Source organism: Homalodisca vitripennis, chromosome 7 (genome assembly GCF_021130785.1).
Source record: "Homalodisca vitripennis isolate AUS2020 chromosome 7, UT_GWSS_2.1, whole genome shotgun sequence".
Classification (NCBI taxonomy): domain Eukaryota; kingdom Metazoa; phylum Arthropoda; class Insecta; order Hemiptera; family Cicadellidae; genus Homalodisca; species Homalodisca vitripennis.
In genome coordinates, this window is record NC_060213.1 from 60188922 (window position 1) to 60202064 (window position 13143).

Consider the following 13143-nt stretch of genomic DNA (forward strand, 5'->3'; position numbering starts at 1 on the left):
AATAAATAATTGCCAAAAACAACTATTTAACATATTTGATCTTTTGTATCATAGTTATAAGTGAAACTATTTTTTTCTCAGATATAAATGAGTGTCAAGAGAGGCTGAACATCTGTGGTGTCGGGTTCTGTGTTAATGATGATGGAAGCTATCACTGCGTCTGTCCTGACGGCTACATGTTGCTGCCGAATGGCAGTGAGTATTTTGTCAATTTCATACAAATGTGGAACACTCAGTGACATATTTTAACATTTGTTTCCCGGAAAGTATATAATTTTCATGTTCTATAATATCATAAAATAGGAAAGTAGACCAATGGTTTTGATGTATAATTAGGGAGAAATCAAAGTTAGCAACTGACACTAATTTTAAATTTATTATGCCTGATATAAAAATAGCAGGGAAAAATCCATTTACTTACAATTAGTTTGCAGATGATTTTATTTTCAGGTATTAGTACATTATTTTGATGATGAAGTTTTAATAATCTATTAGTATATTAAGTTAATTAGTCACCACAGACTATATTTTGACTTGGCATGTTTCTGTACAAACTGCTGTACTTAGATGTTATCAATGATTGTAATATATTAATATTACAATAAAGATATTATTATTATTATAAAATGACTGTATTTCAAAAATTGTACATTAAAAATATGCCAAACAAATTTTGTTTTGCTCTCTGTTTTTTTCACATGCTCTTGTACAAGCTTAAGCACCTTGTACAACAGGAGTCATCAATGTTAAACTTTTAATAGTTTATACATAGATTTCTTTCATGGATCTCATATTATTACGCCTGTACTGATGTAGTGGTATGTTAGAGGAGTGTGTGGACATGCGGAAGGAGCTGTGTTACCTGTCGTTCGCGGAGGGCCAGTGTTCACAGCCGATGACCAACGAACAGACAAGGATGTTGTGCTGTTGCAGTATGGGTCAAGCCTGGGGCCACCCTTGTCGTCCTTGTCCCGCTGACAAGACCGGTAAGTCACCTGGAATCCTGACATGGAAAGGGGGCTCAAATGAAACTAATTACAATTTTCTCCTCATTTTACTTATTTTTTTGATTATTTAACGTACAATACGTTTTATATAAGTTGACTTGAACTAATTTTGAGAGAACAGATCATACTAGATTGAACTTAACAGTTTCTCCACAAAATCAAGCCTTGAGAACCTTGTTGTGACCACAACAAATGTTTCTTTTAATATTTAACAGTAAACTCATGGTAATTTTGGTATTTATAGTTTCCTCTAAACATTCTTTTGCTCCAATCCTGAATTTTGAGAAAATCCAAAATTATCATATCTAAAAATTTTTATAATATTATTCAGCTATCAGTTTTATACACAGCTGATTTTGATATTTGCGTATTTAGCCCTTTGAAAACCAGACCAATATATTCGTGCTTGGAAAAGAATGTTGTTTATTTATGAGCCGAGTTTGTCTATAACCGCCAGGGTAAAAGTGGTGATTTTTTAAAGTTTAAAATAAAGACGTCGTAATTTCAAATGAAATCATAATATCAACTATATATAGTCAGCTGGTCTTTTTCACCATCTAATATGGTTGGCTGGTCTCCAAAGAGTTAAATTACATATTATTTTACCATATTTAAATATTAATAAAAATTTGGATGATGTAAAATGGGTAGCTCTGAACACACTTCCAGATGATTTTTATTGGTTTGATGGAGACAATATTTTGTTGAACTCAAGATAAATGTTTTATTTGATGTCAGAAATACTGAAAATTAACTCAAAATGTGGTGATATATCCGGTCAAAACAGGTCCAATTGTTAAATTTCCACTATTAATTTTTGGATCAAAAGTTCCATCATTAGGTGGTTAAAAAACCACACAACAAAAACAAAATAAACAGAAACATTTATAAATTTAATATTCTTCGAGAGTATCAAGTTTACAACCTTTCTTGCGTTTATGTAAAATTTCTAAACTGGTATTAATTTTACCCATGTTGTTACTGCTGTTAATAAAATGTTAGACAAAAGATAAGTTTTGTTTAATTTATCCATGGGTTTGGACGGTGTTATCTTAAATCTAGTTTCGAACCAGTTTTCCCAATGTATATGCTGTCACAGTACATTTTAACTTATAGACATCATGTCAATTGTTTGGCTCGCCTTGGTTGTACCAATTCTTGTTCAGGATGTTACATACTCTGTTACTTGTTCTAAACATTACATGTATGTCTCAATCTTTCAGTGTTCTTTTGAGTCCTTGCTGTATGGTTTGGCTATACTGTACACAAATAAAAGTTTTATTTTGGTTGTTTCCCATCTTCTTTATTAGTATTTTTATTTTTATACTTTAAATTAATTCTGTCCACTAAGTTGCTATTGTATCCATTAAATGTGAAAACATGTTTTACAATATTGAATATTGAATTTTATATTGTAGTTCTTGTGATGTAATGATATGTTTAAAAGACAATGAATCATGGAAAAATACTTTTCCCTTAATTTTATTTAAGAGGTTACCTTATGCGAAATTCTCATGCAGTTGTGAAGCAGCATTAATAAATTGAGTATAATTTCTTGTGCCAATGTAGTGTTTTTTTGTCGCTCCTCACTGAAATAAGTCACAATTTAGCAAAGAACTATAGTATTATATGCTATTCTGAAGTAGCAGAGCTTTACCATGTTAAGAAGCAAAGAGATGTACAAATACGATTTGTGCTGTAGAGGAATACTTGCTGCTATGTGGGAACCAGCCAGGTCAGATCATGGACCCGATGACCAACGCCAGTGTCGAGATAGATGAGTGCACATTGATGCCAACTATGTGTAACCACGGTTCGTGTCTCAACACACCCGGCAGCTTCGAGTGTCAGTGCAACCGTGGGTTCGTGTACGATGTTGAATCCCACCAGTGTATCGGTAAGCACACTTTTGGTTGAGAAATAATTTACTTTGTATTCAATACTGTGACATCCTTTGGTTATTTTTTAATGGTAGGGGTTTTATTTGTAAATGTATTTCTGGGTTATATTAGAGCTATTTTAGATACTGTTTTGTTACATGAGTGCCAACAATTTTATTAACAATAGAATTGCAAGGTTGTGCCGATGTTGATTCCTTGCCCTGCAATGCAAACATGTTCGTTAGCTTTGTTACTTGTCTTAGTGTATGCAGAGTTTCTTTACTTTAAAGTCAAGTTTTTTTGTCCTGTGGCCTTTCAAAATGGCTGTACTTAGGGAAAATCCCATCATGTGAAGTGTATAATGTCATTAGACTTTTGAAAAACTGGTTGCATGTTAACGGTAAGTGCCTTAACAGCCAAGATGAATACATTGAAAAATAAATAAACTCTTTCAGGTCATTGAAAAATGTCTCTTTCGTCCCGAAGTTATGTTTTTGGTTACTTTTAAACTTTTTAAAATTTAACAGAACGAACAATTTGTGCCATAAATAAGTAGTGAAAATGCTTGTCACACTATTGCCACCATGCAAGTATTTCCAAAAAATACTATGGTCAACCTACAGTCAATGTCCAGCCTCAAATGACACACCAACATTTCTGCGATTGAGCTATAATTGATTGTCACCCTCAAAGGGTTACAGTACTATGACTTTATGCAATCAACTTTCGATTATACATGGTAATCAACGGCAAGCCTCCCACGGTTAACCAAACACAGTTAAAACAAAGGGAGCCATTAACCATATCAAACTAGTAATTAATTGCTAAATAAAAAGGTTTTCGGTTAAACTTACCTAATAAGAGTGTTTATAATCCACTTATATCGTCTATTTAGTTGAGAATAAAAACATGTTACACAATTTAATATCCACAAAAAATAAATAAACAATGTACAATATTTACAATTTAAAAGATGAGTTATGATTACTTAATAACTCGTTGGAAGGAATCGATCATTGTTTTTCGTATTTTTGCAGCAGCTTCCTTCCTTATTTTTGTCGAACGTAACTACCTCAAAACCAGTTTGTCACAAAGCAAACTGTCTTCCTACCCCTCCAAATAACCTAGCAAACACTGAACGTGATTTATTGCTGTTTCGTGCGTGACCTTGGGCTCAGCCGGCAAATCCTCATCATTCCCTCACACCCTTCCCCATCACTTCCACTATCAACAAATGCCATCTCACAATTTCATCATCTTCAAAACTTTTTAAGGTTAACCAGTTTTTATCAATATTTAACCAGTCATCAACAACAGATTCGTGACAATGAAGTTGAATAATGGCTGCATATTGTTATTAAGACTGCTCTTTTTTTACTCACTATAATGCAGAGCCGGTACTTGTTATTTTTAAACATTATCTCAAACTTTTATACTCAACTAAATTAAAGAATAATTTACTTGATTATAAGAACATAATTACCATTAATAAAATGTATAGGTGCAACAAAAACTTTGTAAAAGGTATCAGAAATTAGTTTATGCTCCCAGAAATTCTAGATACATACCTGATTAAATTTAATTTTAAACTTTCCTGTGGAGTAAGTGATGTATTTTATCCCATTTTGTGTTATCTTACATGCGTTTTTGTACAGATGACAACGAGTGTCTGCGTATCCCGAGTCCTTGCCGAGGCAACGCACAGTGTGTCAACTCTCCCGGAAGTTTTGAGTGCCAGTGTCCTGAGGGGTATAAGCTCGGCATGAGCATGAGGGACTGTGTAGGTGAGCTGAAATCGATTTTATTCTTCAATAACAGTAGTAATCTATTGTGTTCAGTGTATTTAATTTCATCAAGACATATTTTACTGTTGAAAAAACTAAGTTTCCATTTTAACCTCCAGATATAGATGAGTGCCTGGAGCGGCCTGGTATATGCGAGAACGGTGACTGTAACAACTTTCAAGGCAGTTTCCAATGCGTGTGTCACAACGGGTACCAGCTGACCGCATCGCGCGAGACCTGCACAGACACGGATGAGTGTATACGACACCCGAACATCTGTAATAACGGCACCTGCATCAATGCCATCGGCAGCTTCAAGTGCCATTGTTTCCCGGGGTTCAAACTGAGCCATAATAATGACTGCATTGGTAAGTGAGGGCAAGGTTTTGCTGTAGCAAGTAGTAGTGATAACAAGTAAAGTCGTTAATCCTTTGTGACTAAAAACAGCAATTTATAAAACTGAGGCATGAAACATTTCCTTTGTATTTGTAGTTTTTATCATTTAATCCCTATGATATGAGATAATAGTTGTTTTATAACTTAATTGTAATAGCTGTTACTAGTAAAATTAAATATATGTAGACATGCTGTAATAAGCTATACATTCAAAAAGTTTCCGACCTCCTTTTGCTGCCCAATTATTATGTAATCAACTGTCCAAGATTGTTTACGGGAAGGATAGGTGATCACTTCAAGACTGCCAATCAGGCATTACCTGTGCTCCGCCCATTCATGAGTCACAGGATTCTGCTTTGTTTGTTATTACATGTGCTATCATCCCATTTCTCAACAGCTGAAGTCTTGAGCAGAGAGTTTGCAGAGAGTTGGCCATTCTGCTTTAGAGAAAATCTCTGTGATACACAAAGCTTTTGAAAACAAATCTATGGATGGTAGACAGATAAAATAGTGGTTTAGACGATTCTGGATGGCCACACTTCAGTGAAGAGTGACCTGTAATTCTGGCAGGCCTGTAAAAGCCAGAAATTCAGTAAAACGGTTCATTTCCAAATCTTTATGTAAATTTTCACAAATCAATTGATGGTGTTCGTTGATTGCCACACAAACACGTTCAAGGTTGCAAGACTTCAGACCGTTAATGCTTGCGGGTCACTCGTCAATAAAATCAACAGCCATCTTTGAATTGCCTAAACCATCTTTTATCATAGTATCACCCATAAATTCTTCACAAAATGCTTTTTGTATCATAGAGCTTTCTCTGAACCAGAATGTCCAAGTTTCCAACAAAACTTCATTATAACTTTTTGCTTAAAACCACAATTGATCGTAGTGAAATGCGATATAAGCACATGTAATTGCATGAAGCAGGGCATTGTGACTCATGTACTGGAAGGAACTCAGGGAATGCCTGGTGGCATTCTCAAATCTTAAAAGGGTTTTCCCTATATCCCCATAACTGGTCTGAGACGGTCAGTCTCGTAATAGTTGGCAAGCAAAAGCAAGGTTGAATACTTTTCGGACAAACCAGTTACTTTGTAACAAATTAACATTTATCTTTGGTCAAAAGTAAATTATCTGAATATGGAAACCAAGTTTAAAAAATTAATAATTGAAATAGTATTTTTGTGTAAAATAAATTAGAATTGCCTCTTACTATAAAATTTCACCAGATTGGTATTTTCTGCAATATAAACAATTGTGCACAATATTGCTGAATTGGGGATTGAAACTTATTATTAACTTAGTTTGAAAACACATATCCATGTTTTAAAACATTTTCCAAACTCTGTTGATGCCAAATATTGAATCTGCCTCCTTCCTTTTTCAAGCAAAATGAATACAAACTATTTAAAATCTAGCTGTACCAAACAGAAACAATATTTCATAAATTTCCATTGTTCTAGATGTGGACGAATGTTACATAATGCCATATCTGTGTCGCAACGGACGCTGCCGCAACACAATTGGGTCATTCCGCTGCGAGTGTGCTGATGGCTATACACTCTCACCGGACAGTCAGCACTGCCAGGACATAGACGAATGTCAAGAGGTAACGTGCACCAACATTCAGCACAGACAATTGAATTCAGTCAAAATGTGTTTTGGTAGACAGGGAATGGTTGTTGATGATGACAAGAGTTTGAAACATTGTTAACGCATTTACCATTCTGAATATCCTGTCACTCTGTAAGCAGCACTGAGATTCTTGAACAATTACTGTAAGTGAAATAAGAGATATCCTCAGCTTTTTATCCTAAATGAAAAAAAGACATTTAATGGTGTTTAAAGTAACAGTAGAAATAGAATAACATGAATTCATATTTAACTTAATTACATTTAAACTAAAATTACTTTTATGATGTTTCTGATGAAGATAGTTTTGCTATCGGAAGGCCTCATAAAAATAAAAGTGTTAAGTATTGGTTTATGTGTTCAAATGTAATTAAGTTGATAGTAGCCAATACAAGCTCCATCTTCAACATGAATTAATATGCCATTTATTATATAATTATAACTGTATACTATAATAAATCACATGTAGTATTATTATTTCGTTTTATAAAACATTAACCCACTTTTACTGTGCAATAAAAATATAACAACTATACAACTTATAATTAAGGTTTCCTTAAAATATTGATATTTGACTGACTATAATATTGGTCAGTTGTGTTACTTAAATTCCAAACATTAATAATTTATTTGTATCTATTTTCAAATAAATTGTTTAAAGAGTTGTGAGTAACAGAAATCTTTTTAGGATACAGCATAATTATTAGGAGTATTGCAGACCCATCAAAATTAAATAATTTTTCTGATGTAACTATCACTCCACAAAACAAGAGGCATAGTGATAAAATGTTGAAAGTTATAGTTGGAATTCCAAAGTATTCCAAGTGCAAGCAGTGTCTGTTGTGCCGAGTGTGAGAGTGTTGGTGTCTCAGACAGGTGGCATGTGTGGACCAGCCGGTCGCTGTCAGAACCTCATGGGCTCCTTCCAGTGTTCCTGCCCTTCAGGCTTCCGGCTCAACCCTAACAAGACCCAGTGTGTAGGTCAGTACCTGAGCATTTTCAGTTGCATAAACTATAATCTTTTACTTTCTGTCTATCGGTTTGAATCAATTCTCAGAATACCAAAACTGATATAGTTAAGTGCAGGAGCAGTACATCTCTAACCTGCTATAATATAAGAATCCAGAGGAAGATTTTATCCACTGCAAAGGAAGTGGAGTGGAGTGAATGGCTCTGAGTGGTTTCTCTGGCAAACAATTTGGCTGATAGAGAGTCCCCCAGTGTGACAGAGCTGAGAACAGTCATTCTACGTTAGTATGTAGAATGTGGTTGCTATCCTTTATTCTTTGTGTTCAGTCACCCCAGAAGTAGTATAAAATGTCTTAGGTTTAAGTGTTTTGGCAGGTCCCAAGTTTTACATGTCTTATGAAAAAATGTATAACAACTAGGTAGTCCTAATAACAAGTAGCTTTCAGCATAGTCCTCAAATATGGAGACTGTTTGGAAAGGTAAACACTATGGAAAGAAGTACAACTTAAAGGTACAACTATTAGATATTTTCGTCTATAAATTAGTCCTACATGAAGACACTTGTTATAACTGTACTAATATTATAAGTGCAATGGAGCACTTTAGCGCGAGTATGGAGGTTATCACAAAATAACTGAATAAAAAAAACATCCAGTGTGGCTGCTGCTTGGATGGGTGATCACTGAGCAATCACTGAGCGATCACCGCAGGTGGATTGCTTGCCAGCAGTGGTGGTTCAGAAGTCAGCTTTAGATAGATAATATAAGATTTATAACTGACTTGGCTATATTTATAATTAAAGCTATAATGAGACTTTGTCGATTATCTTTATTTTATGGCAATAAAACATGTTGATTGATTGATTTAAGTCTCCAAGCAAAGTGTATGACAGGGCCTCTTGGCCCCTAACTTCACCTGGTGAAATAATACATCCTCTACCTTTATCTTTATATTATAGTTTTTCTAGATATAACGACTTGGATTATAGGTATTAATATTCCACAATATTATGAATAAAATTATCAATCAGATATCCAAGACGATATAAAATATTTTTTTATTAGTAAGCTCCGAGTGAATATTCAATAAAATTTATTACCACATTTTTAACTGTTAAATATTATCTGGTTTGTCTAAAATAAAAATCACAGTTCTAAATTAAGATAATGGATTTATTTAAAATGACAAATTAAATAGTTCAATGCTTCAGAATTTCATCACTCTTTATTTTCCACAAAAGAATTGACAAACTGTATAGAAATATTAAAAAGGTCCTTTGGCAAGAAATAAAAATTTTAGTCAAATATATCAAACTAAAAATCAGAGCTCTCTTCTGAAATAAAATAATAAAGTTTTCAAATAAAAATCAAATACCACTTGGAAATAACTAAAATAAAAATGTTCACTTCTAACTAAGTTCAATCAAAATTAAAAAATTAAAAATTACACTTCTCTTTCCACTAGTTGTACCTTAACTTTCAAGTCTTTGCAATTCAGATACAACTCTATCAAACAATTATTAAAGTTCAATTAATTTCCAATAAAAAATTCACAATAAAACAGTTCAAATTAAATATTAATAAATTACTAAATTTCCAAAATTCAATCAAAGTTATTAACAAAGTTCACTTTTAATTCAATTCTTTCCTTGCAAGTTTGAACCAAATGTAACTTGTTTGATTCTATTGTGCTTTATTGTTCATCAAGAATCAGTTATGCAGATTGCTTTGAAGTTTCTATACATTTAATTTTTCCTATAAAAAAGACAACAAAATTAATTTAATATCAGATCTGGAAGACTATTTCAATATAACGTACAATAAATTTAGTGCTTACTTCAAAATCCCTCTCGGAAAAAAATTTAGGAACGTGGCGCGCACTGTCATCAACTAACTCACGATAAATTACAAAAAAGGGCCGAAAATTATGAGTTGGCAGTTTTTATAGTTCCCCTTCTACCCCCTTCTGATGGACATCCGCGGCATTCTCTCATTGGCCCAGCCATATCCAACTTGAGAAACAATAGCCCTCACAGATCTGACGTAACTGCAGTACACAAGATAAGTTCTCATCAATTCAAGGCAGTGAACCACCTTCCTAATAATTTAAAGTTACCAGCACTAACTTGCCAAAGGATTACATATTCGTATTTATCCTAACTTTTCACAATCTAATTAAAATTAAATCCCAATATTTCTTTCCCAAAAATATCATTCAATTTAAGTTTTAATATCAACCAATGTAGCTTTACAAACGCTACACTAGCCCTTGTTGAATTCTGTTTCTATGTCTTGACATTCTTTATAAAATTGTTGTCTTCTTCAAATTGTGAAGGAAAGAGGATTTTTCCGGACATTTGCCAATGTTCAGTGAAACAAGAAATCAGTAACACTTCTTGTTTCACTGAACGATGGCAAATGTCCGGAAAAATCCTGTTTCCTTCACAATCCTTCCATCGTCAAAAATAACCTTCAAACAAAGAATTGATTCTTCAAATTGTTGTGATATTAATCTTTTTAGAACTTAAAAATAGGCAATCTGGGGTATAAAAAGGAAAAGATTTCGCCGGTTAAGGCAACATCAGTTATTGTTAGCAGAAAACATGTTAACAAAAATATTAACTGACGAAAGCGCTTTTAATATTAAATTAAATTTTGAAAGGGATAAAAATGTCTTTATATTAAAAACCACTTGAAGATGAATGGTTAGGAAAATATTTTCTTACGAACAGAGTTTTTAATCAATGTAATGGATGATCCATACGTTTGCACAACCCCAATCAAAGTGTGCTGATCTTGTTTCCAATGGAAAGGGAACAGTTAACATACTGCTAATGACTGTGTTCCTACTAAAGTAGCATCGTGATGATTACAGATATCAACGAATGTCAGGACAGTGCTGGCATCTGCGAGGGTGGAGCTTGCATCAACACTGACGGAGGCTTCATCTGCGAGTGTCCTGACGGCTACGTCCTCAGCCAGAATGGCATGAAGTGTGTCGATGTTCGCAAGGATATGTGCTTCGATGTTCTCAACATGGGTATGCTGAAATGGCTAACAGCTCTGATTGAATTATAAACTGTAAAGATGTAGGAGCACTCATCTTTATTAAAAAGAACTTAATTAATTTAACTACTTAATGAATGTGATATATTGAATGAGCTGTCTATAGGTCTGACAGCGCAGAATAGAAATGCATTAACGAATTTAGTGTAACCGGATGAGTACCTGACCAGGAAACTAGAAGTAAGCTGGAATTTAAACACACTGGGGGAAAAACCAGACCTTTCATTATAGAACCACAAAATCCTCCCAAACACAATTTTTCTGTCTCAAAAAACTTATTTGATTATTTCAACTTGAAAACTGTCCTCAGAGGTTGGTTGTTTAGTTTAGACCTATTGTGACCTGTTTCTTTAGTTCACTTTTAATAATTAGTGGTTTTCTTATATTAAGTGCATATTTTAGAGATAGTATGCATGGAGTTGACACACAAGATGGTTGTTGTGTTTCCTGACTTAGGCGTATCACAATGTTCTGGTACAATTTGTTTACTTTAATGTAGATTGTAGTATGTGTTACGTTAGTTATCCACCTGAGAAACAGATGAAAATGCAGATCTGGAAACGTAGTGTTAATTTATTGTATCACTAAACTTTGGCAAGTACACGAAAAAACCTGTTTTCTTCACAATCCATCCATTGTTTAGAAAACTTTAAACAAAGAACTTATTTCCATGGCATTTTGAATTGAAAGCTGATTAATTCTTCTCAGATGTTATTGAATTGTTCAGAGGACATCAACATTACCTGATTTCGACAAATTTGTTGTTGTCGACGTGTTTTCTGAACTGTATTTGATGCCAGTTTGATCCAATGTCGACCTTATTAGTTTTATGGAGTTGATCTTGGTCATTCCTATCCTTAAATTGCGTCACATCATTGTATTTTTGAATGCATGATTACAATCACATATTGAAGTTTTGATCTGAACGACATCCTTTTGTTTATTTTCTTCTAGCTGAAGTTTGTTATTTTATCAGAGCAGTTAGTAATTGAATAAAATATATAATTGTGTTGTCTTAATGTCATAATTCTATTGTTTAACATATCATCTGAAGACAAATACAATATTTAAGTGCCAATTATTGATTCCATTAATTATTATAGTCTTTTTCTGAGTGCAACTGTGATAGACCCTGGTATCAATTTCTTCCTCATAATTTTAATTTACTGTACTTCAGTACCTTTCACAGCAGACAGCTTACTGATGTATTCTGACATATCAGTTGGCAAACAGGGTAATACTTCAAACCCAGAGTAGTATTATCACTACAATTGAAGTGTATTAGATTGTGCTGCATAACAGTGATGTTGCTAAATTCAGAGCCAATTATAAAATGTTTATATTATTTTATTGTCATTGTTAGCAACTACTGTTAGAACCTCATGCAGTGATATTTTTATTTTACATTTTAGTTGACAACTATAATTATCAATCTAGGTTTAGATATCATAGTCAGTTTGGGGCACCGAACAAAAAGTAAGTGATCATAAAAGAAAATGTATCTTGAAAAACTATGGCACTTAACATAACTACCTACAAAAGTATTATTAATTAGTTAAAATTATATCTAAATATAAAATATTATGAAACTAAAAAGCTCTTATCAGCAGAGCAGTCTTTATGCATTATATAACATGTTTCACAGAAAGAACATTTATTTTTCAACTAAATTGGCTTAAAAGATACATAACATAATATGTTTTTAGTTTGAAAATATGTATCCGTTTTCTCGAGCCACTACAAGAGTTAATAATAGTTTATTTTTGTACTTCATTAATTATTTTAATTTCATCTACACATTTTTTCTTCTAAGCCTTTTTGATAAGAGTTTAATCATTGCTCTCAAACGTTTCTACCACTTTTTCAGTTTCTAAGGCTTCTAGGATAAAAAAGAGGACTATACATGTAAAATATTAAATTTTTGAAAATTATGAAGTAAAAAATAAAGTGTGTGATATAAATTATTTTAATTGGTTTTAAAACAAAAATATATTCCTGAAAAGTTTGACTTTGTGGAGTTGTTAGAAGGGATGACAGAATAACCATCTGTTATACCACAGACAGGTGTTCGATGGCGCGCCGGGAACCAATGACCATGAAGGAGTGTTGCTGCAGCATGGGGGCTGCATGGGGTCGCTACTGTGAACAGTGTCCGAAGGGTGGTTCAGGTTAGCCAACTCTTCTACCTCCATAGTACATACATACATACATACGAGCCGTGCTGTGTTCAGATTGGCACAGCAGCTGTACTTTAATTGAAATAACGTTACGTTTGATCAGAGTGATACACAAGTGTAGGGTTTAGTTAAACATCATTTTCTAGCACTTAATGCACAATAATATTGTTGCTATATATTAAAATAATATTTATTATTTGTGTATTTATTATATTTAGTATTTATTTTTC

At 33.3% G+C, this 13143-nt stretch overlaps 1 protein-coding gene across 1 annotated transcript in view; it reads left to right on the forward strand.

The window, feature by feature from the left end:
* Positions 1 to 13143, forward strand: part of LOC124365893 (fibrillin-2-like) — a 106022-nt gene that overhangs the window by 74920 nt on the left and 17959 nt on the right. The window contains exons 33-41 of the mRNA XM_046822004.1: positions 82 to 195; positions 828 to 986; positions 2710 to 2904; positions 4543 to 4671; positions 4791 to 5039; positions 6534 to 6679; positions 7575 to 7683; positions 10546 to 10710; positions 12797 to 12904. Of these exons, the coding sequence (XP_046677960.1) occupies positions 82 to 195; positions 828 to 986; positions 2710 to 2904; positions 4543 to 4671; positions 4791 to 5039; positions 6534 to 6679; positions 7575 to 7683; positions 10546 to 10710; positions 12797 to 12904 (1374 nt within the window). The remainder of the gene's footprint in view (positions 1 to 81; positions 196 to 827; positions 987 to 2709; positions 2905 to 4542; positions 4672 to 4790; positions 5040 to 6533; positions 6680 to 7574; positions 7684 to 10545; positions 10711 to 12796; positions 12905 to 13143) is intronic.